The 23,447-nt window shown below is 47.4% G+C and overlaps 1 protein-coding gene across 3 annotated transcripts in view; it reads right to left on the bottom strand.

The window, feature by feature from the left end:
• The window catches only part of CLSTN2 (calsyntenin 2), a 615,839-nt gene that overhangs the window by 97,233 nt on the left and 495,159 nt on the right, over positions 1 to 23,447 (bottom strand). For all 3 annotated transcript variants that reach the window (XM_045503479.1, XM_045503480.1, XM_045503481.1), the window contains 2 exons: positions 13,924 to 14,109; positions 3,929 to 4,177 (listed from right to left, as the gene is read on the bottom strand). In XM_045503479.1, coding sequence (XP_045359435.1) covers positions 3,929 to 4,177; positions 13,924 to 14,109 — 435 coding nt within the window. The remainder of the gene's footprint in view (positions 1 to 3,928; positions 4,178 to 13,923; positions 14,110 to 23,447) is intronic.

Genomic DNA, 23,447 nt, shown 5'->3' on the forward strand with positions numbered 1-23,447 from the left:
TCTTTTATCAGAAAGCAAATAGAAGAGACACTCTCTCTCTAAAAGTTGTCTACATTAGTGGGAGGCATGGAGCTGCTTCAGCCATGTTTGCGAACATGAAATTGTACACACATGGGGCAGATCTGAGAAACTGCAGCAGAAAGGGCCAAGCCCTTGATCACACTTTGCCTGAAGCTGTCATAGCTCTGGACATTTTCAATTAAAAGAACTCTATGTTCCCTTTATTATTTTGATTTTTTGATTATTTGATATCAGTTTGGTCCATATTTCCTATTTCTTATAACTGAAACCATCTTTTTTTTTTTTTTTTTCAACATTTATTTATTTTTGGGACAGAGAGAGACAGAGCATGAACGGGGGAGGGGCAGAGAGAGAGGGAGACACAGAATCGGAAACAGGCTCCAGGCTCTGAGCCATCAGCCCAGAGCCTGACGCGGGGCTCGAACTCACGGACCGCGAGATCGTGACCTGGCTGAAGTCGGACACTTAACCGACTGTGCCACCCAGGCGCCCCTGAAACCATCTTTAAAAAAATTTTTTTTTAATGTTTATTTTTGAGAGACAGAGAAAGATGGAGCACGAGCTGGGGAGGGGCAGAGAGAGAGGGAGACACAGAATTCGAAGCAGGCTCCAGGCTCTAAGCTGACAGCACAGAGCCCAACCCGGGGCTTGACCTCATGAACCATGAAATCATGACCTGAGCCGAAGTTGGAAGCATATCTGACTGAGCCCCGCAGACACCCCGAAAGCATCTTAGTTGAGACAATGAGGAAGTATGTGCAAAGCAGTTGCCAGTGTTGTAGGTTTGGCCTAGGCCAAGGTCCAGGTGACCAAGTAATTTCTGTTATCTGTTGTCTACTGTCAGAAAAATAGAGAAAGAAGGACTTTTCTCATTTAATATTATTTGGAGCCAGGAAAAGTTGTGGGTGAGGAAGGGAACAAGAAGAATGAATGCAGGTCTGGAACATTTTCTAGCCTAGGAAATTTCTTCCTCCTTCTCCCTCTGTTAGCCTGGGTTCCTGGAGTCAGTATCCCTACCAAGGTCACTGGTTTATTCAGTGGGCTAGGGATATGGCACACTCAGAAATCGACTCCATTTCTTTTCATGACCCCTGGTCATTGTTGCAGCTAAATGTCTAACAAAAAGAAGCCAGTTAACTGAAATAATAATATAATAATAATGTGTGGCTCGGTCAGTTAAGCATCTGACTCTTGGTTTCAGCTCAGGTCATGACCTCACAGTTTGTGAGATCACAGCCCTGTGTTATTCACTATGCTGACAGTGGGGAGCCTGCTTGGGATTCTCTCTCTCCTTCTGTCTCTCAAAATAAATAAATAAACATTAAAAAAATGAAATACTAAAGCCCCCTGACAGAATTTTGGATTGTTATGTAATTCATATCTTTAAGGAACATTTTATCACAAAGAGAAATGATCTGGATGTAATGTTACATAAAAAAAAACCCAGAGAACATGATAGTATCACATGTATTATAAAAATAGATGGAAAATTGTAAGGACATCTTACATATACATAGAAATAAAAATAAGATTTTATTTGGTAATGACATATGCCAAATATAATCAGAAGATATCTCTAAGTATTAGGGTTTTAGGGGATTTGTGCATTCCTCTTTTTACTTTTCTGTGTTTTTTTCAGGTTTTCTGATATAAACATGCCTTGAAAAAAATGTTTCTGATATATAAAAGCCTAATAAAACTGTAGCCTATTCCTGAAAAATTTTTTTTTTTTTTTTTTAGGGCAAGAAGGTATTTATAGATTATTTATTTTTTAAGTCAAAGAACTTAGAGACAACCTTCCCTAGCTTCTCTGTGCCAGGGTTGAGCTGCTTGCAAAGTGTTGTTGCATATGCTTGGCCAAAGCACAGGAGCACCAGGTCTCGCTGACTTGAGGGTGTCGACGGGCCGTGGGGTGGACTGGTGTGACGAGAGTGAAGTGTCATTATTTAAGGTGGCATGTTCAGCCATGGCTGTACAAAGGAATCCACTAGAAAGCCTGACTTACTGCGCCAGGGTGGGGCCCTGGCATCTGTGCACTTTCACAAGCATCCGGGTTAGGTTATTCTCCTGTGTAGCTGTTGAGAACCACTGGACCCAGAGCCTGCATGTGGAACTTGGGCCGGGGGGCCCAGTCTGATCCCATTTCTCTGGGTAACCGGTGGTGCTACCCTAGGCCAGTTGCTCAACCTTTGATATTTCAATTTCTTCCTCTGTAAGCAGGAACACTGACATCTGTCTGACCTGCCTCCCGGGGGTATTTGATACATTTCAGAAAGGATTATATATGTGTGGCCGCTAACCCCAGCCGGGGCGGGGCCGCTTTGCGCTGGTACCTACAGCCCTGTCCTGTTGTCTTATTGATACGGGTTCCTGGGTTGTGACGGGAGCGCCCTGCCAGGCACTGCACGGACCACACCGCAGGCTGATTCCTGGGGTTGTGGGCTGAGCTCTGAACCTGGTCCCAAACCTCAGTGTGACCTCATGCATGTCTACAGAGTCCTTCTGGCACGAAAGTCCCAGAAAAACTGACCCTCGGCACAACCAATCTGACACAGACTTACTTTAGGACTAGGAAAAGCCAGACAACTCTGTTTCAGTTTCTGCATCTGGAAAGTACGCTAACATGTAATATAAAGAGTGACTGAAACAGAAAACGTGGAGTGCTGGTGGAGTGCCTGGGTGGCTCAGTTGGTTGAACAACTGACTTCGGCTCAGGTCTTGACCTCGCGGTCTGTGAGTTCGAGCCCTGCGCCAGTTTCTGGCTGACAACTCAGAGTCTGGAGGCTGCTTCAGACTCTGGGTCTCCCTCTCTCTCTCTCTGCCCCTCCCCCACTCATGCTCTGTCTTTCTCTCTCTAAAATAAATAAAAACATTAAAAAAAAAGATAGAGTTGTAAAATTTGCCTAAGATACCCAAATAAGTGTGTATGCCTGCATGCATGTGCATGGGTTTGTGTGTGTGCGTGTGTGTGTGTGTGTGTGTGTGTGTGTGTGTGTGTATGTGTGTACCTGTGGGGTGTGGTGACAAGTGCACAGGACTGGAGTTAGCTGGATCTGAGCTTACATTCCAGTTCTGATACTCACTGGCTATATACTTGGGAAAGTTATTAACCTCTCAAGGATGTTTCCTTATCCTCAAGATGGGAAACACAATAATGCTTTCATAAACTTGTTTGTAGAGATGTAAGAGACTATCTTGAACAGTAACATCTAACACAGATTGAATTTCCTATGTGCCAGGTACTGTTCTAAAGCACTATATGTACATTAAGTCATTTAATCCTGATAAAAATCCTATGGGTAGATAACACTATAATACCCATTTTATAGAAAGGGAAAGTGAGGCACAGAGAGGTTAAACAACTTGCTGAAGGTCATATGGCCAATAAGGGGTGGAATGCTTTTAACCACTAAGCTGTGAACCGCCTTGTGCAGGCTTAATGTGGGGAAAACGCCTTGCCAAAGTCAGCTACCATTCGGTGACTTTGAAAATGAGCATGACCCTTTCACTGAAAATAAACCTTTGGAAGTCTTACTGTCTATAACATAGTGAAGGTGAAGCTGCCTTGCTTGAAGTAAGGATGCGGTGTCACCCACCAGCTACCCCCACCCCCTTCATGTGTAGCAGCCCTAAGTTACTTCTGGGGAGGCTGGAGTTCTGAAGAACCCAGTTTGAAAACTACCAGTCTCAGCTTTTGCCTTGTGTCTGTGCCTCTACTCTTCCCCCTTTCCTGGTCCTGCTCTACCCCAAGCCCAGAAAATCAGCAGCCAGAAAACCAGAGACAAGAATATTTTCCCAGGCCCCCATCATGCTCTTGCTTTCCTCCCATATCTTCTGTGGCTGCGTCCGTGCCTAACCAGCTGGGATATAAGGGGCAGCCCCCGGCAGGGGTGGGCTCCAGACTCACCAGTCTTATCCGAGTTGCAGAGAATGGTTTCCTTCTCAGCTCTCACACCGGGGCTGGGGCCATGTTTCATCCACATGGTGATGGTGAACTGGTCTGTCAGGTTCTTGGGCACAATCCCATCAGGGATCTTGGCCCCTTGCCTGCCATCGAACTTGAAGATCATCTCACTGCTGTCCACCAGCAGTCCTGCTGTCCAGTTGGTGGCTGCGCTGGGGGATGGCAAGAGGTCGATGATGCCAGAGGAGGCTCCTGCAGTGCACGGGGGACAGAAAGAACAAAGGGTTATTCCTCACGGGCTGGGTGTCCTCACCTTCTATTTTCTGCTCCTGGGTCAGGATGAACTACTCAGTGTATCTACTTAGAGATCTAAGCCAACCTGGAGCTGGGTGAGTCAGGAAAAAGAAAGGCCAAAGGCCACACCTGCCCCCCGTCCCCGAGTTTCTTATGGTCTGCAGAGGTGAAAGCATCAGTAACATGCCGACAAAAATGTTATATGTGACAAGCTAAGGTGCAATGAGCTATATTATATAAGGAAAACGGTGCTGGAATTTAGGGAAATGAGAATGGTGGGCTTTCATAAGCAGAGAAGTTCCCAGAGAAGGCCAGAGTTTGATGTGGACCAATGAATTCATCCATCCATTAACCCATGAGCCATTTATTGAGCCCCGACCATGTGCCTAGACCCCTGCTAGGCACTGGTGATGTAAAGGTGAATCAGCACAGCCTCTGACCTGGGGCAGCTCAGAGCCAACAAGTGGACACACAGCTGTGACACAGTGTGATCAGGGCTGTGATTGGGGAAAGTTCTAGGTCCCGATGCCATAAGGAGTGTGAGCCACTTTGTACCCACCACACTTTTTTTTTTTTTTTACAACCATTATGTTTAGGCCAAATGGTACAGTGGTCGAGAACACAGGTTCAGAAGTTAGCAAACTTGAATTTGATGCCTTGTAACATGACTTGCTGACCTTGGCACTGTGAGCACGTCCCTTAGCCTTTCTGCCTGTCCAGCTCCTGCTGTGACATCTCCCTTCCCAGTGGTTGTGAGGAATGAATGGGAACCTGCATTAGAGCCTGAAGCAGCATGCTGGCCACGCGGTGAGCGCTCGCTCCGTGTTACCTGTGACTTTCTTCTTACTATTGTAACTATTTTTGTTTCTGCTACCGCTATGATTCCAGGGTAATGCACGAGGACTAAGCCTGAAGCAGTGGGAGTGTCCCAGGTAGATTTATGTCTTAGGAAATTCACACCAACAGCTTTGTGGAGGGCGGAGCTGAGGGGGGCAGGGGTGGCCAGCCTGGCAGAGAAGACTGGATGCCTCCACTGGGAGAACACTTGGGTGTCCACCGGCTTCCCATTGAAGCTCAAAAGTTGCCAGCAGAGCTCTCTGCATCTTTATGTCCCACACAGGAGCAGGGATCAGCTCTTTAGGGAAGGATAAGGATCGGGGGCTTCCTGATACTGTCAGGGAATAAGGTGTGCATGGTGCAGGAAGCCAGTGCTCTCCCAGGATGGCTCCAACCAGTCAGTCGTAAAAGCTGACGGGCTTAATGGACAGTGGTTGCGTGCATTATCGGATCTTTGTCAGAGGTCACCGGACATCTGAATTCTGTATATCAGAATCTCGTCTCACCTAGGGATTGGGTTCCAAAGTCAGCTACCACCAACATCTCCTATAGTTAAAATGACCTTTGAGAACCTTTCAGGAAGGTGCCATATTAGAAACCAATACACTTCTTGGGAAAGGTTCAAGCAGTCAGTTTTCCCTCTAGCCTTAGAACAGATGATCAAGTCTAGAGTTGAGCACCTGTTGGTTTGCAACTGAAAGTTATGCTATGTGAAAAATAGGTATCCTTAGAGCCAGATGCTTTGTTTAGGGTGACAGACTCACCCTAGGAGAGGCCTCCAGGAACCACAGAGTCTGAGAGGGTGGGAGATTCCTGTCTGCCAATCCATGATCACCCTGCGGCTTATGCTTATCAAGGGGAAAGTGGGCAGTATTGACTGCATTATTTACATGTGTATTTCTTAGGGTTTTGGGGTTGGTACCATGCCTGATACACAGTGCCATTAATAGACACTCATTTAATGTTTATAACTGCCCTTCTTCCCACCCAGGGCCTCCATGAGATACTTCTGGCCATCTATCCAATGCCCAGGTAAGCCTGCCCATTCAGCCTTATGTCTGTCCCCACACCTCTCATCAATATTTACTTGTTCTTTTTAAAAAAAAATTTTTTTTAACTTCTATTTATTTTTGAGAGACAGAGACAGAGCATGAGCCGGGGAGGGGCAGAGAGAGAGAAGGAGACACAGCATCTGAAGCAGGCTGCAGGCTCTGAGCAAGCTGTCAGCACAGAGCTTGATGCGGGGCTCGAACCCACAAACTGTAAGATCACGGCCTGAGCCGAAGTCGGATGCTCAACCGACTGAGCCACCCAGGAGCCCCAATATTTCCTTGTTCTTATCTAATGTCCCTGAAGCCTTGTCTGGTATGCATTTTATTTCTCTGCTAAGTTGATTCACAGTAATATTTTAATGCCTAACAAAGCCTTAAGGGTTATCAGCCTCCAAAGGTATCGGAAAGAAATCTATATGGGTGGTAGCAGGCAGAGATTTGAGGGTGGTTGGGGAGTGGGAGATACGCGATCTTTTGGAGCAATTTCATTTTCTTAGAACCCTCAGAATAATGCAACATAGCAACTGCTTCTTGGACCCACAGGTGAGTTGGTTCTGAGACCAGGATTTGTCCAGTGTGGAGACGGCCCCATGACGGGGCACTCTCAGAGACTGTGTCAGTTCTCAAAATTCCAGGTGGCCAGAGAGATGCAGGCTGAGTGCTCTGGGCTCCTAGACTTCCAGCTCAGGCCAGTGAATCCAGTGCAGTCTAGCAGAACCAGTGCGAACATGTGTGCCTGGTAGCTGCCAATGCCAGCTTTGCACCATACCACTATTATTTATTTTCCTAAGGACTGGTTTGGGGCACTGAGCACCAGACCTGAATTAAGTACCACAATGCTTTTGCTTAATCATTCATCTACATGGTGAATACTATTATGATTCCAGTCTACAGGTAAGAACCTGAGGCTCAGTAAGCCCAGGATCACAACCAGCTACTGAGTGGGCCCATCACCAGGGCTTTGCAGCTCCAAAGCCCAGGCTCCCCACTGCACCGCCTCAATGAACCTGGAGGGAGATCTTGTAACCCGTGCTACATTTTATAAACAGAAATCAAAGCCCAGAGAAGGGACATGACTTGACCAAGGTCACAGAGCCACACAGCTAGCTAGAGGCAGGCCCAGCTAATGTTCATTCTACCATGCAGCATGGTGTCTTGCCAAGCACACAGCATAGTCCCCTGGGATCCCACCCTCCTACACAGGTGGCTGTCCACAGACAGTCATGGTGAAGACAGCATGTGCCCTGGTAAGGCCATTGATGTAGGCTTCCCTGATTCCATGGTAAGGGGAGCGGCGGGGCCACCCTGCCTAACCCACAGATGTTGCCTACCAGAAAGCATCAAGCTGTAAGTAACCAGATGGTGCAGACTTCCCCAAACTCAACAGCTTGTATTTCATTTCTCGGCGCACTTAAACAAACTAAGAGAGATTTACTTTCTCCCAAAGTTCCTCTCTCTCTCTCCTCTCCTCAAGGGATCTCAGGGAAAGCTGTGGGTAAACAGGACGCGTCACTTGCAAAGATGGTGCCGCCATCATCTGGAATCAGGGTGTATTTAAGGAGCTCTTTGGGAATCCTCTGTGAAGGTCCCTGGGACCCACCCGGCTGCTTAGAGCCCACACTGTTTCTGTGCACAGCAGTTGCAGGTTAAGCATGGCGGACTTGCAACCAGAGTTGAGGTGTGAGTCAAGGTCCCCGAGGCCTAGAATGGGGAAGCCTCTCTGAGCCAGCAATTAGATAAAGATGTATGAATGAGATAGATTTCAGGACACACTGTGCTGTGAAAGCAAAAATGGAGCCCAGGGGCCCTGAACTTCTTAATTGCAGGGTTTGCATTCTGCTCTGGATGACTTTGGTGAGGGCAGAGTGTTCTTAGCACCTCAAGCTGGGCCTGTGGCAATGGTAATTGACATGGAGCCTCAGGTCATGCCTCCTCGGGGTCTGCCACAGGGCAGGAATAAGTGGAGGGTCTCGGGGTCGAGGAATCATTGTAATCAAAGACACAGGCCTCATTCTGGGGCACCTGGGTGGCTCAGTCAGTTCAGTGTCGGACTCTTGATTTCGGTTCAGGTCATGATCTCATGGTTCATGGGTTTGAGTCCCACATCAGGCTCTGTGCTGGCAGTGTAGAGCCTGCTTGGGATTCTCTCTCTCCCTCTCTCTCTCTCTCTCTCTCTCTCTCTCTGTCCCTCCCCCACTCATTCTCTCTCAAAATAAATCAACTTTTTTTTTTTTTTTAAAGACGCAGGCCTCATTCTGTGGCGTGCTCTTCCAATTGCAATATCAACTTCATACTATTTCAATAAATATTCATGTAATGTCTAGGTTACGCCAGGCACTGTGACGAGAAGCCAGGAACGAACCAAACAGAAGTTGGCCCTACCTTTTGGGACCCAGTAGAAGATCTTTTACCACTGGTGGGTAGAACAGGTCAGTGGCAGAGTCTCAGGGGAGGACAGGGAGGCCCTCTTGGCAAATGCTATACTAGGACTGTGTGGTGGTCGAACGCACCCTGTTCCCAACATGCTTCTCTGCCCCACTGATGTCACAGAGCCATGTGACCTGTTCTGACCAACAACGTGTGAGTGCAAGTGATGTGTCCTCTCAGGGCAGAAGCCTTAAGAGACAGTTCATGGCTCTCCACGTCTTTTCCGTGTGCCATGAGATCAACAGTGCTCTAGATAAAGGCTACCTGTTAGCCTAGATCCCGGTGGGAGGCCATGTGGAAGAGAGCCACAGTCAACCCAAGAAGGACATGTGGTAGAGATGATAAATAAACCTTTGTTATAAAATAATAATATGCCAATAATAAACACCAATAAAATAACAATAGCCAATATGATTTTAGAGTCATTGGTGGCTGCTGCATAACCTGCGATCCTGATTATCCACGTAAGTGACCGACATCAGAGCCTACGATTCCCAGTTCTTCTTCTGGAGGCCTTCGACACGGACATGTTGGGAGGACTTTCTGATGTCCTTTCAGGAGCTCACACGCTGCTGTCCCTACTCAGGGTGTCATTCCACCTTTGGAATCCCAGACAAGAAGGGTTCCTGCAAGGCCTTGCCATTGGGAACTTGGATCTCCAGGTGAAGCAAACTGGTCCCTGGAAGAGGGGCAGTCAGCCAGGCTCCTGAAGCAGGGCCATAGAGACTCACTTGCTGACCAGCTTGTGCAAGGCCACTACAGGTAAAATCCTCACACCCAACATGGGAGGGCTGCTGTAAGACAGCTGTTTAAATGATGCCAAAGAAATCAGCATATCCATGGAGAAGCTCCCCACTCACTATCATCTATGAGTCAGCCCTTTGCCCTTTAATCTGATTTCCAGTAGGTGTGTACCAATTTTCCTTTAAGCAGTAGGCCCACTGCTGCTCTCTGAGAATGGAAGTACTGGCTACATCTAGGGTTCTGACACTCACCCCCTAGAAGCTCAGCCTTTTAAAGGCATCTTGGAGAAACTGACAATAGCTTCCTGTAGCTGGGCTATTCTTGGGGTACAAAAGCCTCTGACCATGATTATGAATGAGAGCAGCTCTGTTAAGCTTCATGGTATAGTAGAAGATGATCTTAACTTTTTCTTTTCCAAGAAAATGTTTTTTAATGTTTGTTTCTGAAGGAAAGAGAGACAGAGTGTGAATGGAGGAGGGGCAAGAAAGAGGGAGACACAGAATCCGAAGCAGGTTCCAGGCTCTGAGTTGTTAGCACAGAGCCTGACGTGGGGCTTAAACTCACAAGCTGTGAGATCATGACCTGAGCCTAAGTCGGACGTTTACCGACTGAGCCACCCAGGAGCCTCTTTTTTTTTTTTAACATGTCTCCCCCAGAAGACTGAATTGTTAAGCAGTCTTATTAACTTCTATATAACCTCAAGAGCTGCAGCATTTGGACACTCAACAAATATTTGTTAAATTAAAACACGAATGAAGGAATGAAAGAATGAATGAACGAATCAGCTATGAAAATCTCCTGGGCTCTCAAATGAATAAGCCCTGAGAACAACTTAATGTCTGGTGATCTGAAGTGCTCTGACAGATCACCACTTGATTTAATAGGATGCTCTCATCCTGTGGCCTTTCCTGCAACAGAGCCTCTCCTCAAAGTTCTTGACTCGAGAGACAAAGCAGCTGACCCAGGTGACATATGTGGAGGTGTGGGCCAGCTGCCAGGAGCCTCGTGATCCTGAGGAGGACTAGCCTTTGGCCTCCGGGCTAGGAAAGGCATGTGCATCACAGACTGCTTTTCTATTTCCTGTAATATGTACTGACTTAGGGGCAGCGCCGTGGGCCTTTCCTGGGGCTGATGTTAATGTCAAATTTAATTTGGTCAAGAGGTCTTCCTAAGGGCTTCATGGGGCATCTCATACTCAAGGCAGTCCTGTGACACTTCACTTCTGGAAAGTCTGGTATTGAGATGACAGAGCCCTTCATCTTGATCTCTGAATTCAGAGCAAGTGATAAGCAGTTTGCCCAACTTCGTCAAGAAGCCTGGCTTTATGTAAAGCAAGGCTAGTGGGGGATCATCTTAGGCTATGTTCTACAAGCTGAAGGGGACACCTTTGTTTTTACTGCACCTGTCAGATACTTGCTGACAATTGGCTTTGAGCTAGCTACTGTCAGATTTCCCCTTGACCAGGATTCTATCACAGCTCCTAATGGAGCCGGCATCACAAGTGGAGGAGGCAGGTGGGCAATGACCAGACATGCAAGATGCCCCTCCATGGAGACACCCCTGCCAGAACTCAAAGGGACCCAGGAAGCACCCCTCGGACAGCCTCCCTGGTGTACAGTGGGCAGGAGAATATTGACTGAAGGGAAAGGTTTGGGACGACGAAGAGGGGAGAGATTCTAGTGGGAAGAAAAATGAGCCAAGATTTAGGGATGAGAGCCAGCTAGGCATGGGGTCAGAGAAGGTGTCCTGGCCAAGAAGAGGTGCAACATCAGGAAGAAACCGGCTCTGACGATGGATCTGCTGGATGGAGGCCAGGCCGCAGGAGCGTCCAGACTCAGGCTAGCATTGGGCACGCACATCTGGATGTTCCACAGGCACCTGACCTCAGAGTCCCCTTAAATCTACTCTTGCCTGGATTCCTGGTTCTGGCTGGTGGCACCCTTGTCCACTTAGAGGCTTATGCTAGAGTCATCTTAATTTCTTCTTTCTCACTGACAGCTGATCAATCATTGGTTAGCTTGCTGATTTTGCCTCCTAAAGCTGTCTTAAATGCATCCCTACTGCCACTCCCCTGGTTAGGAACTCATTATCTCTTGCTTAGACCATGGCAATAACATCCTAATTGGTCTCCCTGTTTCCATCCAAAACCAATAAAGATTTGGAAGATGAAAAATGCATGACTGCTGAGGCTGAAAGTATCATGGCTGCTCCTTAGTTGGGAGAGCCTGCAAGCAACTTGTCTACCATCCACTGAAAACACACGGAAGCTTGTCCCCAGAACCTAAGATGCCCACAGGAGCAGGAATGATAACCCAGACTCTGTTTTATATGTGACCCAGCCTGCATTTCCCTTGCAGTTGGGAAAGAGCATGGGGTCCGATGAGCTGCCTTCTCCAAAGCTGACTCTAGCAGCAGATGCGCATCTGGGTTTCACTCATTTGCTTCTGCCTTTTTTTCCAGAGCTCTCCCTCCATGGAATTCAAGATTCAGACTCCTAACATGGAGGCAAGAGTGTTCCTACCCATCCTGTTACTTGGACAGAGTCCCCATAGGGCAGTGGGCGGCACTACCGGGGAGGTCACCAGAAAGACACCCAGAGTCCCCCCTGCCGCTCCCCCAATAAAGGGTTGCTCCTGGAACCAGGTAAGCTCACATCTTGGGGGAAACCTGCTCTCCTCATTGAAGGAACGTGCCTCCTGCAAGGCGAGGCTGGCAGCCCAGAAGGAATAAGCTGTGTTAACAACCAGATGCAATTTTGCTCTAAACTTTCTTCCCTGAGAAAATCCTTCTTGCTCTCCCCAGCAACATTCAAAATCAAATCACAAGTGCGTGCCCTTGGGCCCATCTGATCTTTAACAACCTGATTCCATCATCTCCTTCTAACCTGGAGGGGTTTAGGAAATGACTGTAACCCACCGTGGCACGGGTTGAGTTGACTTATAATTCAGGTGCATGGGGAGCGAAAGGGCATATTCATTCAGACTAAGATGTCTGAGATGGCTTCTCTGCACGTGGGCTGGAGGCAGTTTGCTGAATACTGTGGGCCCCTTCCATCCATTTTTGCAGGAGCTGTCTGGAATATTGAAATTGTGATGTTCTCCCCAGCCTACTGCATTGTTCTGGAGAAGCCCCATTCCCGCAGGCCTTCCTGACAGCCTGGTGACATGATAAATGGGACATAGCCTAAAGAGGGTCCATTCCACATTCACTTCTAAAATTTGCACCTGGTTCTTTGGGCAAGAGCAGGGTGGGTGAAGACGTGTGTGTGTGTGTGTGTGTGTGTGCACGCGCGCGCTTGAGTGCATGTGTGTGTGTGTGCACAGCAATGTTGAGGGAGGGAAACTGTCCCAGCAATAGTAGTGGAGGGGTCACCAGGAGTGGATGGCAGCCTGCATTGTATCCAGAAGGGCCCTTTTCCTTTTGTGGAGATATAGTTACCCCCAAATACAGGTCTAGTCTAAGAGCAAGCTCTTTTCTAAGCTCCCCGCAGCACAGCTGGGGAATCAAATGGGAGTTCCTGAATATTCTTGGTGAGAACACGAGACAAACGAAATATATGTCGCCCACCTCACCCCAAGGCCCATCAACACATCAACGGTCTGGTTTACCAAGCACATGGGACCATTCCCACTGTACTGAGCACTCCACAGGCTGACTGAAGAGATTTACATTCTAGCTCCCGAGGCCTGGCCTGTCTCCTCAGATATTGAGCTAAACAGCCTTCATTCAGGTAGAACTACCTCCAAATTCTGTCTCTGTCACCGTCTAACTGGGATCGTGGGCAAGCCATTTGTCCTCTCTGGGCCTCAACTTTCCCATCTTTAGAACTGGATGAATAACACCCTCCTCGCACTGAAGATGAGAGAATTAAATCAAGCGATGCATGTGAAGAGCCTAGCAGGTGCACAAAGTCGCTGCTCGGTAAAGTGGTTTCCTTGTGCAGCACCTTCATCAGTCTCGCTTCCTTGCTCTTGGCAGCTCCTTTCCTGTGGCTTCACCTCACAGAGGCAGTGGGTCCTTTCTGTCACACCGGGACACCTTCACCTGGGCCACCTCCACCCCCACGCCAGCTCTTCTTCTCTGGCGTGGGCGGCCAGGATGGCTTTACTGGTATGCCACCTAAGCTGTCACATAGGTCCCATGCTTGGCCTGGGTCCCTGGCTTGGTTTAATGCTTTGCTGTTGCAGCCTTAAAATTCTTATGAGTTTCTGAACAAGAGTCCCACATTCTCACTTAGCCTGGGCTCTGCAAATTATGTGGTGGTCCCTTGGGAGAGGAAACCGACCGCTCCCCGAGTGATAAGACACCACCCTTCACCCTGGCCCCTGATCAGGTGCCTCTTTCAAATCAACACAGTGGGACAGAGCCCGTGTTTCCTCAGGCTCCACGGTAGGTTGTCTCAAGTGCATTGTGTCATTAATTGCTGATGAAGAGAGGAGGCTTTGTCCCATGCCTTGCTCACAGCCACACGGTTGGTAAATGGTGGGACCTGGTCAGGTGTGCCCGGTGCCCAGACCTGTGCCATCTGAACCCCTAATCATAGTAAGTAAACTTAATCATCCAGGAGGTACATATGCCAATGCGGTTGGCAGGGGCTAATTCTTTCATAATATAAGATATGCTTTGTATATCATTTTTACCCACCACACAATTTCTGAAGGGATCTCTCAGAGTAGGTCTCCCGGTCGCAGCCCTTGCCGATGTAATTGGTCTGTAGCTCCGTGGTGATCTGGATGGAGGACACGGCCCCGTCGCACGTCTCCAGGTGGATGCTGGGGAAAAGCGGCACGCTCCCCGAGCCAGGCTGATACTCAATCCTCTTGGTCCAGTCTGAATAAACGAGGAAAACATTAAAGGCAATCAGGTACGGCCAGTTCTGATGGAACACGTGTCTTTGAAAATGTGAATTTGTTCCAATGCAATTGACATCTTAGGGAATGACTTGAGGATAATGGGAATTTCACGTTTGCCTAGGCAAAATCTCCTACTGGAGAAACACTAGGCGAATGCAGAAAACGGCAGCCAGCTGAGCCGAGCCAGGTAGGAATGCACAAAACACGCCCGTGGACACACCTCCAGCACCTCTCGGTGCCGCAGCCCACTATGCGTTATAAGCCACATCCACCTGCACCGGCAGTTGCAAATTTCCATCCCATCCAGAGAGCCCTGCGTCCGCCCCGCCACAGGACTGCCCCAACTGCCACCCTCCCCCGTCCTCTTTACATACAAACACCAGGTCTTTTCAAGGGGAAGTGCCGTGCTTATTGTAGTACTTATATATTTCTGAACCCTTTAACGTGTGTAAAACTGTGCTAATATTTTTTTCTTTGTGCCCTTTTTATCTGTCACCAATGACATTTTTGAGTGTTATGCCCCTCGCTCCCTGTTCCCCATTTTGTCTAGCGGGGTGCTTTTTAGGAACGCGTATGTCTTGTCACAAAATATGAGAGCACAGTAGTTCAGGATTACTTGGGGTCATGAGGTGGGGAGCGAGGATTCTTTCCCAAGCATTCAGGACCGTGGCTCACTTAAGGAGGGCTGATGGTCTTACGACTTCTTTTTAGAGGAAAAATAATTTGGAGGTGATCAAGTGTTGGAGGGGAACAAAACCACGATCAAAATGGCACCACACGAAATAGAGCAATCAACGAAAATAAACACCAAGAGAGAGTGTACACATGAATTGACCGGAACAGCAAAAGCAGCAATTGAAAGTCAGAGCAGATTCCAGGCAACGCTCACACTGACCGGCAACAGTTCTTGCTGACGACGGCAGGCACACCACGCTCTGTGAGGACACATGTCTGAGAGGTCTGTTCGACCCTAAGCCAGACGTGTGGGTAGAATCAAGGAATGTGACCTATGGATACTATTAGTTTATGAATCGCAAATGTTTGTCACACAGAACCTTGCTAGAAGGTATCCTTTTGCTGAAGCAGAAATAAAAAGCTATGACATTGCCTGCGCTCACCTGTGAGAAACTGAGAAAGCCTGGCCTGAATGGGTCAGTGTTCTCACAAGTGCCCAGTGGGCCACTGGCTGCCATCTTTAGCAATTCCAGGGGAGGGGCCAGATGCCTTTGTTCACTGAGCACGCGTTTGTTCAGGGTTTCCATGTCCTAGGCTCTGTTTCGAGCATCAGGGATGCAGCAGTGAAGGAGTCAGGAAAGGTCCCTGCCTTGTGGAGCTGGGGTGAGGGGTGAGGGTTGGGGGGAGGGCTGTGCTATTCTATCTGAGAGGGTGAGTGTTATAAAAGGAAAAGTCGTGACAGAGAGAGACTCTTTAGATGGAGAGAATTCTGGTTTGAGCTGAGGTCTGAATGTCAAGGATGAACGTATGTGGGAAGACTCAGACAAGCAGGTCGGAAGCAGATGCCCCAGTGATCTTGGTTTGACTCTGCCTGGTCAGGAAGTTCTTGGGCAGGTTAATGAAGGTCTCCAAGCCTCAGGCACCTCATCAATAAAATAGGACACAATCATTGCACGGATCTCAAGTGTGGACTTGGAGGGAGGACTGAGGGCTTCAAGTGTGCATGGCATGCAGGAAAGGAAGGAGATGTTCAGTCCAAGGGGACAGGTGTCCCCTGCATTCCATTCTGGATAACCATGGAATCTGAGTTTAGGTCTGATTTTCTCAGAGTGTGCCGTGAGCAGAGACTGCACACAGGGTTGTGAGGCTGGTCACCAGGAACTTACCCCAGGAGGATATTTGGATAGGGACTTCATGCGAAACAGAATGTACCTGATTGCATGCTTTTCCTCAGAGCCCCCAGGAACTGTGTCTGGCCTAGCCCATCACCTCCTGGAGGATGAGATCATGGAGCTGCTCTGAGCCATGCTCCAGAGGCCCCAAGTTCAATTAAGATGAGCCACTGGAGGACAGGAAGTCCTGTCAGATGCATCTGAAGGTCATAGAGCTGTCAGAAGCAGTCCACACCTGACAAGCCTTGAGTCTTAGGTACAATGTTTCATGCCTCTGTGCAGTTGATCATGCTGTTTTTTCTATAGAGAGCTCCCTTTCTATCCCTTTCTGCTTTGTTAACTCCATGCAACCTTTCTGACTTTCTCTAGTCTGGGTAGATACACTCCTCTGTGCTCCACAACACCCTCAGCCTTCGACACAGCATTAGACTCCAAGCTTCATGGTTCCTCCGAGTCCCCCTCACGCTCCATGCCCGGTGCCTGGCACAGAGTAGATGCTCACTCGATGTGGGTAGAAAGTGTGAATGAATCCTGTAGGATTCAGTTGTGTGCTTGCCTCCCCCAGCACCTGGATGCTCCTTAAAGGCAGGGATTGCTATGTTTATTTTTGATGACGCTACATCGAGGTCACAGCGCAGGGTGGACCTGGGGAGCCACAGATACCTAGCTGTGACTGCTGCCGTGGCAGCCTTTCTTGAGCCACAGAAAGAACTTGTGGCCTATCTGCCCTGTCGCCGGTACTGCCCCTGGTTGGCCCCGACCTCAGTCCTACAGAACCACCTAGCCTGACAGCAGCCCATAACATGTTCATTTTTGTTTGTTTGTTTTCGTTTTGTTCTCAGGCAGGAAGGTGGGCCAGAACTGATGATGGAACAGTCTCCCTCCTGATAACAAGAAATGGCATCAAGGAGGAGGAGGCCTTTTTCCCTTCCCTGCCTCACCCCTCTTTCCCTGGATCCTCCCTTTCTTTAGAGATGCAGCTAGAAAGATGGAGAAAATGGTTTTGTGTAGCAGGCCTTGGTGTGAGCCTCAGGGACCAGTTTTTGAGGTTCTGCTACTTCTGCTGGTAGAAGCTCCTCCCACATTGCCTCCTTCTGGAAGTCTCTTCATTGGAGAAGCCCAAGCCATCCATGGTATTGATTCCCTTTACTCTGGGGGCGCTGCAGCTATCTAGATATTTTGGTGGTTATCTTTGATGAGACATTCTACCTCAGGTCCTTTTTAGAAGGAATGAAAATAAAGAAGCAAATAAATATTGAAGGGAAGGTGAGTGGAGGCACAGGCCGAGTAGAGGGTTCATTCCTCTCCCCATCCCCTGGCAGGGGTGAAATTTCCTCTTTGGGAAGAAATCAGGTACAAAAGACAGTTGGGAACATCACATCTGCAGCTGCTTTGGTGACCTCATGAGGCTTGCTTTTGAGGGTTTACGAGGAGCAGGCAAATTTGCAACCATATAATAAAAGAAATCGATGAAGCTTTCTGAGCGTAGTGTCCTTGAAAGAGTGGGCAGCTCGCACAAACATCTTTCATTTTCCAAGAAGGAATTTGGGATGGGGAATGAGAGAGCAAAAGGCAAATCATCAAATTCAGCCTCTGTCACATGAAATGTCTATTCATCCTCATTTCCTGGAGGTCGGATAGCAAGATGGTTAAGACTATGACCTCTAAATTCAGTGTGCCTGAGTTCAAACCCCACCCTTACTCCTTCCCGCAAAATGTTTACCTTCTCTGAGCCTCAGCTTCCTCTTATGTGAAAGTGGTGCCTACTACCCAGGATTTGGGAGGGACTAAATGCAGACTCGTTTTAGCACCAAACACAAGGGTTATGTTCAATAGATACATTATTGTTAAATTATCATTTATTCAATAGCACTTATTGCAGGAACTAAAAGGACGTACAATTATTAAGCACCTACAAGGTGCTAAGCACTTCTACATCTATTCTTTTTGTTTGGTTCTCCCAACAGCCCAGTGATTAGTAACTTAATTGTGCAGATGAGAAAGCCATGGTTGACAGCTGGTATGACTTGCCCAAGGCCATGCAGCTCTTTCGCAGCAGCTCAGCCATGATTCTGAGGATTTGCCAGGATGGAGAGCAAGTGTAATTTTTACAGATTCATTTTTGAATGTTTGATTTATACTGATAGATAGATAAAGATATAGACATAGATATAGATATACAGATATAGACAGATCTATATAATGTATATTGTATATATTATATATACATATATATTTTATATATTATATATAATACATATTATATATATATTATATATAATATATATTATATATTATCTATAATACATATATTATATATTATCTATAATACATACATATTATATATATTATATATACATATAATATAATATATAATATTATATATACAATACATACATATTATATATATACTCAGACTCCTGAGTCTCCACTGCCTCACCTGCAGATTCAAGTTAGTTACTCCTCATGGGCTTGTTATGAGCATTGAAGGCTAAGGGCCCAACACAGTGGAAGCCCTTAGCCTTACTTAAATTGTGAGTTGAAGACTCACAATAGGAAAGCGTCACACCCTGCTTTACAAGCTTCCCACACTTCTCTGAGCTGTCCTGCTTGGAAATAAAGTCTTTCCAGTTTGTAAAGGACCTGGAGACTGGTTTATGAACTGTGGTTCAATTTTTTTCTTAAGTGAAGAGAAAGGAAGCAGACTACCTCTTGTTTTGATAAATCAGGCTCAATTACCTCATAAGTGTTCCTGGAAAAGCTAACAATAGAATGCCTTTAGGAATTAAACTCCTTCCTCCTGGATTAAGGATTTAGAAACATAATGATTTTATTATAATTCCTGCTAAATTTGGGGAACACATGTTTCTTATCAGGAGAAGATTAACCACTTGGGACTCTCATATTAGATGCCTAGAGGTGGAAAAAAGCAAATCTGAGACTTCTGGACAGTACAGGCGTTGGGGGTTCTTGTAATCCAAGACATTCAGAATTGTTCCCCTTCTGGGCTCAGAAGTGACACCGAAGGATGAAAAGGAAAGACACAGGTCTGTCAAAACACACTTCTCTCCTTAACTGTGTGCTCGTGGGCCTGCAGCTCTTTCTGGCCTCAGCTGAAGAAGCATCAGGTTTTCTAGAAAATTGCTGGATTCATGCAAGGTGAGTGGCTGGATGTGGGGGTGCTGGAGCGTGGGAGGGCAGGAAGGGGTGGCCCCCTGCACAGGATTGTTCAGGCAGCTTACATTCTCACACCCTCTGCAGGCGTTGGCCATCTGGTGTCCTTGAGGACTTTCTCCAGGAGATGGGTAACTTTGAGTTGGGCACCGAGGGACTTCCTTTCCTACTGGGAGAAGCTAGGGAGGTACTTTTGCTCAGCAGCAAGCACCTTTATCCCCAGGACCACCCAGTGCATCTGAATTGGGGGTGGGTTAGGAAGTAGAGAGGGGCTGGCAAAGTAAGTAGAGGTCAGATGATGAGGGTAAGCGGTTTGGGTTTCACCTTAAAGCTAGTGAAGAGCCTTAAATGGGTGTTTAGTAAGGACATAAAGTATCCAGATTCTGCTTTGAAAAAGTCATTTGGCAGCTGGATTATGTCTGGTGTTCATTTTCAGAGCATTAGAACACTCCTGATTGCCACCTCTTAATCCATGCAGAGGGCCACCCTCCGACAGGGTCACACAATGAGGAATTAACTTCAATTCAATTAGATTCAATTTAATTAAACTCAAGATTGTTAACCCTGCAGCTGGACAGACTCAGGTTTGAACCCTGGCTCTGCCACTTCTTGGCTGTGTAGACTTGAATAAATCACTGAACCTCTCTGAGTCTCATTTTGCATCTGTAGAATGAAGATAACCCCCGGGAAAGTTGCTTTGTGGAATTGGGGGAAAGGTATGAAAAGCAGCAGGCACAGAGAGCTACTGTTATTACTACTACTATCATTCTTGTATCATTCTTACCATTTTTTCAGTTGCCAGGTCTTTACTGAGCACCTACTGTGTGCCAGGCAGAGCCCTAGACATGGGAGGCTGAGAAGTAGGACTCATAGCCCCTAACTGGATGGATCACAGCGAAGGCAGGAGCCACAGATAGCAGCCAGATTCTAGGCAGACAGAGGAACAAAGAGCAGGCCCGAGGGAACAGAGAAGAAGTAAATTACGCTGAGTAGTAGAGAGATCAATGGAGCCTCCCTGGAGGAAGTGACCTGGGCATTTGTTTTAATATAGGGTTTATTTACTTAAGTAAGGTAAGGCAAACAGATCAGGATGCTGTTCCATTGAACAGATCGTTTATTACACTCACAGATCCCAAGGAGTGGGGCTATGCCAAGTCACTGAGGGCATGGGGAGAAGCAATGCGGTCAGTCGGGAGGCAGAGGAGGGGGAAAACTGTGGGCATGGGCCTTTATTGTGGTTTCCAAGGGAAGGAACGGGCAAAGCATGGTAACCAGGTTTAAGACTGCCAAAAATGCAGTCTTATAAAGTGGGTGGCTCAGTGGGTTAAGCGTCCGACTTCTGCTCAGGTCATGATCTCATGGTTCGTGAGTTCGAGCCCTGTGTCGGGCTCTGTGCTGACAGCTCAGAGCCTGGAGCCTGCTTGTGATTCTGTGTCTCCCTCTCTCTCTCTGCTCCTCCCCCACTCATGCTCTGTCTCTCTCTCTCAAAAATAAAAAAAATTAAAAAAAAAAAAGACTGCCCAAAATGCTAGTTTGTGTAATTTCAGCAGCTTCTGGTATACAGGGGCTGTCCCTTGTTGTCTGCTACTGGCCCTGGGGTGGTTAGGGCAGATGGATGGTGATAGATGGTGGCACAGGGTATGAGAGCCCAATAAAGAGGGTGATTGGGGGAGTATGGGTTCTGGATTGGTTGGTCTGCATTTGAAAAGCAAAAGGGTAAGTTGTTTCCTATCTCTAGGAATTGGCTAGCCCTGATGGGGAGTCCCTCCAGGGTCAGCAGGGCCCCAGTTATCAAAACATCAGAATATAGACAATAAAGGCATGGTTAATGCAGAACTGCAGAAGGAGGGGGAATGCCGGAAAGCAGAATAGAATCCCAGGATGTTTCCACCATGGCCTTGGGGCTTCTCAAGGCCAAAGGAGGCTATTTAGATGGAAGGAGGCTATTTAGATGGTACCCACCACCCCAATCTACAGCTCAGCAGCCTAGCCATGACTCAGAAAGGGTCAGACCTGTGTGAGTCATGGGGTGTCCTCCAGGGGGCGTAGTGTCACACGGGCCAGAACTTTGGGGCCCACTGAGTGCTGAGCCGGTAGGAATCTTCTGTAGAGTAGGTAATACTGAGAACAAACTGAGGGTTGTTGGGGGTAGGGGAGAGGGGAAAGTGGGTGATGGGCACTGAGGAGGGCACCTGTTGGGATGAGCACTGGGTGTTGTATGGAAACCAATTTGACAATAAATTATATGTATAAAAAAATGGGAAAAAATGAAAATAAAAGTTAAAAAATGAAAAAAAAAATAAAGATTCTTCCAAGGCCTTTGTAAAATGGTAACAAAAGCTGACTTCTGAGACTCACCTTCTCTCCCCTCTCCCCACGTGGCTCCTGGGGGTGAGTTCTTCTGTGCCCTCGCCTGGCTTTGGGTAGGGCCGTGATGACATTTAGACAACAGAGTGTGACACCCTCCTCTGTTAACCAGCTATTGCACGCTGGGCCAGATACTCTGCCTCAATTTCCTCAAGTAAAATGAGGGGAGATTACAACCACATCTCCTGGGGATGTCGTGAAGATTAAGTGAGACAATACAGGTGGGAGACTCGGGACTTGTGCCAGGCCCACCTGACTCCAAAGCCAAACCCCAGAAAGAATTCCTTGCTTTTCTGAATTCTTTTTCTTGTTACATTTCCTGAACTGCTGCTATAGGTCTGTAACTATGGGGAGGGACATTCAGCTGGAAGGAGACAGGAGGAGGTGAGGAATCAGTGAGGCGGGACATCCAATCCTGGCTCTATGACTAGCTTCGTGCTGAGAAGGGCCTTGTGCTTGCTTTATTTTTTATTTCTTTTAGGTTTATTTATTTATTTAGAAAGAGGAACAGAGAGTGAGCAGGGGAGGGACACAGAGAGAGGGGGAGAGTGAATCCCAAACAGGCTTAGCACTGCCAGCCCGAAGCCCAATGTGGGGCTTGAACTCATGAACTGTGAGACCATGACCTGAGCCAAAACCAAGAGTTGGACACTTAACCGAATGAGCTACCCAGGCACCCCGCCTTGTACTTGCTTTAATGCTCTGCTGTCCCTGTCTTGAAATTCTAAATAATTTTCACACAAGAGGCCCTCCATTTTTATTTTCATCTGGGACCCACAAATTATATAACTTGTCCTGCCTTTCAGCTAAATAGCCTTGGGCATGTTCCTTAACCTTTCAGAGCCTCAGTTTCTTCATCTGCAGAATGGGGATTGTTGTTATCCACCCTAAAAGGAGGAACCCGGGCCTTGGGGTCAGACCTAAGTGTGAATCCTGGGTCTCCCACTTGGTACCACATACGGTGGGCCGGTCATCTCCCTCTCTGCCTGAGCAGACAGACACTGGTTATATGCTCACCTAATGCAGAGCTCTTGATAGGGTTTGTGTCAGATAATAAAGGCAAACCACTGGGGCGCCTGGGTGGCTCAGTCGGTTAAGCGTCCGACTTCAGCTCAGGTCACAATCTCGTGGTCCGTGAGTTCGAGCCCCGCGTCGGGCTCTGGGCTGATGGCCCAGAGCCTGGAGCCTGCTTCTGATTCTGTGTCTCCCTCTCTCTCTGCCCCTCCCCCATTCATGCTCTGTCTCTCTCTCTGTCTCAAAAATAAATAAACGTTAAAAAAATTTTTTTTAAAAAAATAAATGCAAACCACTTAGCCCTGTGCCCGACATAGAACAGGCCCCTACACAATTTAACAGGCATTAAATTACGTGGCTTTCTCTTCTCCAATTAAAAACAATTACACAGGCACAATTTACAAAGAAACAAAAACACAAACTCTCTGAATTCAATTACGAATATAAGGAATCCTCTCTCTTCCTTTATTACTGACCCCTTTCCATTTACTATATTTTACTTTCACAAAGTCAGATCATTTTATTACCTTTTAATTCTTACTAAAAAGAGATATCTTAATTAACTATAAAAGAGAACACGGGAGGGGAAAAACACCACTGTGCCCACCCATATCCCCGGTTAAGCCTCAAGGCTTTGCCTCTGCCTGGGTGTTCAATTCCTGCCCTTCCTGTGGCTGGTCCTCCTCTGCCTCCAGGCCTCAACTCACTCATGACTTTGTAAGGCCTTCTCTGCCTCACCTTGATGACCAGCACCCCGCTTCCACATAATCCCTGCCTGTCCTCCCCTCTGGAGAATTATTTACTTATTTGTTTCTGGTCCATTTCTGCTCTGGAGCATAACCTATACATCACTGCAGTGCCTGGCCCATAACAGGTGCTCAGTAATGAGTGATTAGGTATATGGAAACCAACA

Source organism: Leopardus geoffroyi, chromosome C2, assembly GCF_018350155.1.
Source record: "Leopardus geoffroyi isolate Oge1 chromosome C2, O.geoffroyi_Oge1_pat1.0, whole genome shotgun sequence".
In the NCBI taxonomy this organism is placed as follows: domain Eukaryota; kingdom Metazoa; phylum Chordata; class Mammalia; order Carnivora; family Felidae; genus Leopardus; species Leopardus geoffroyi.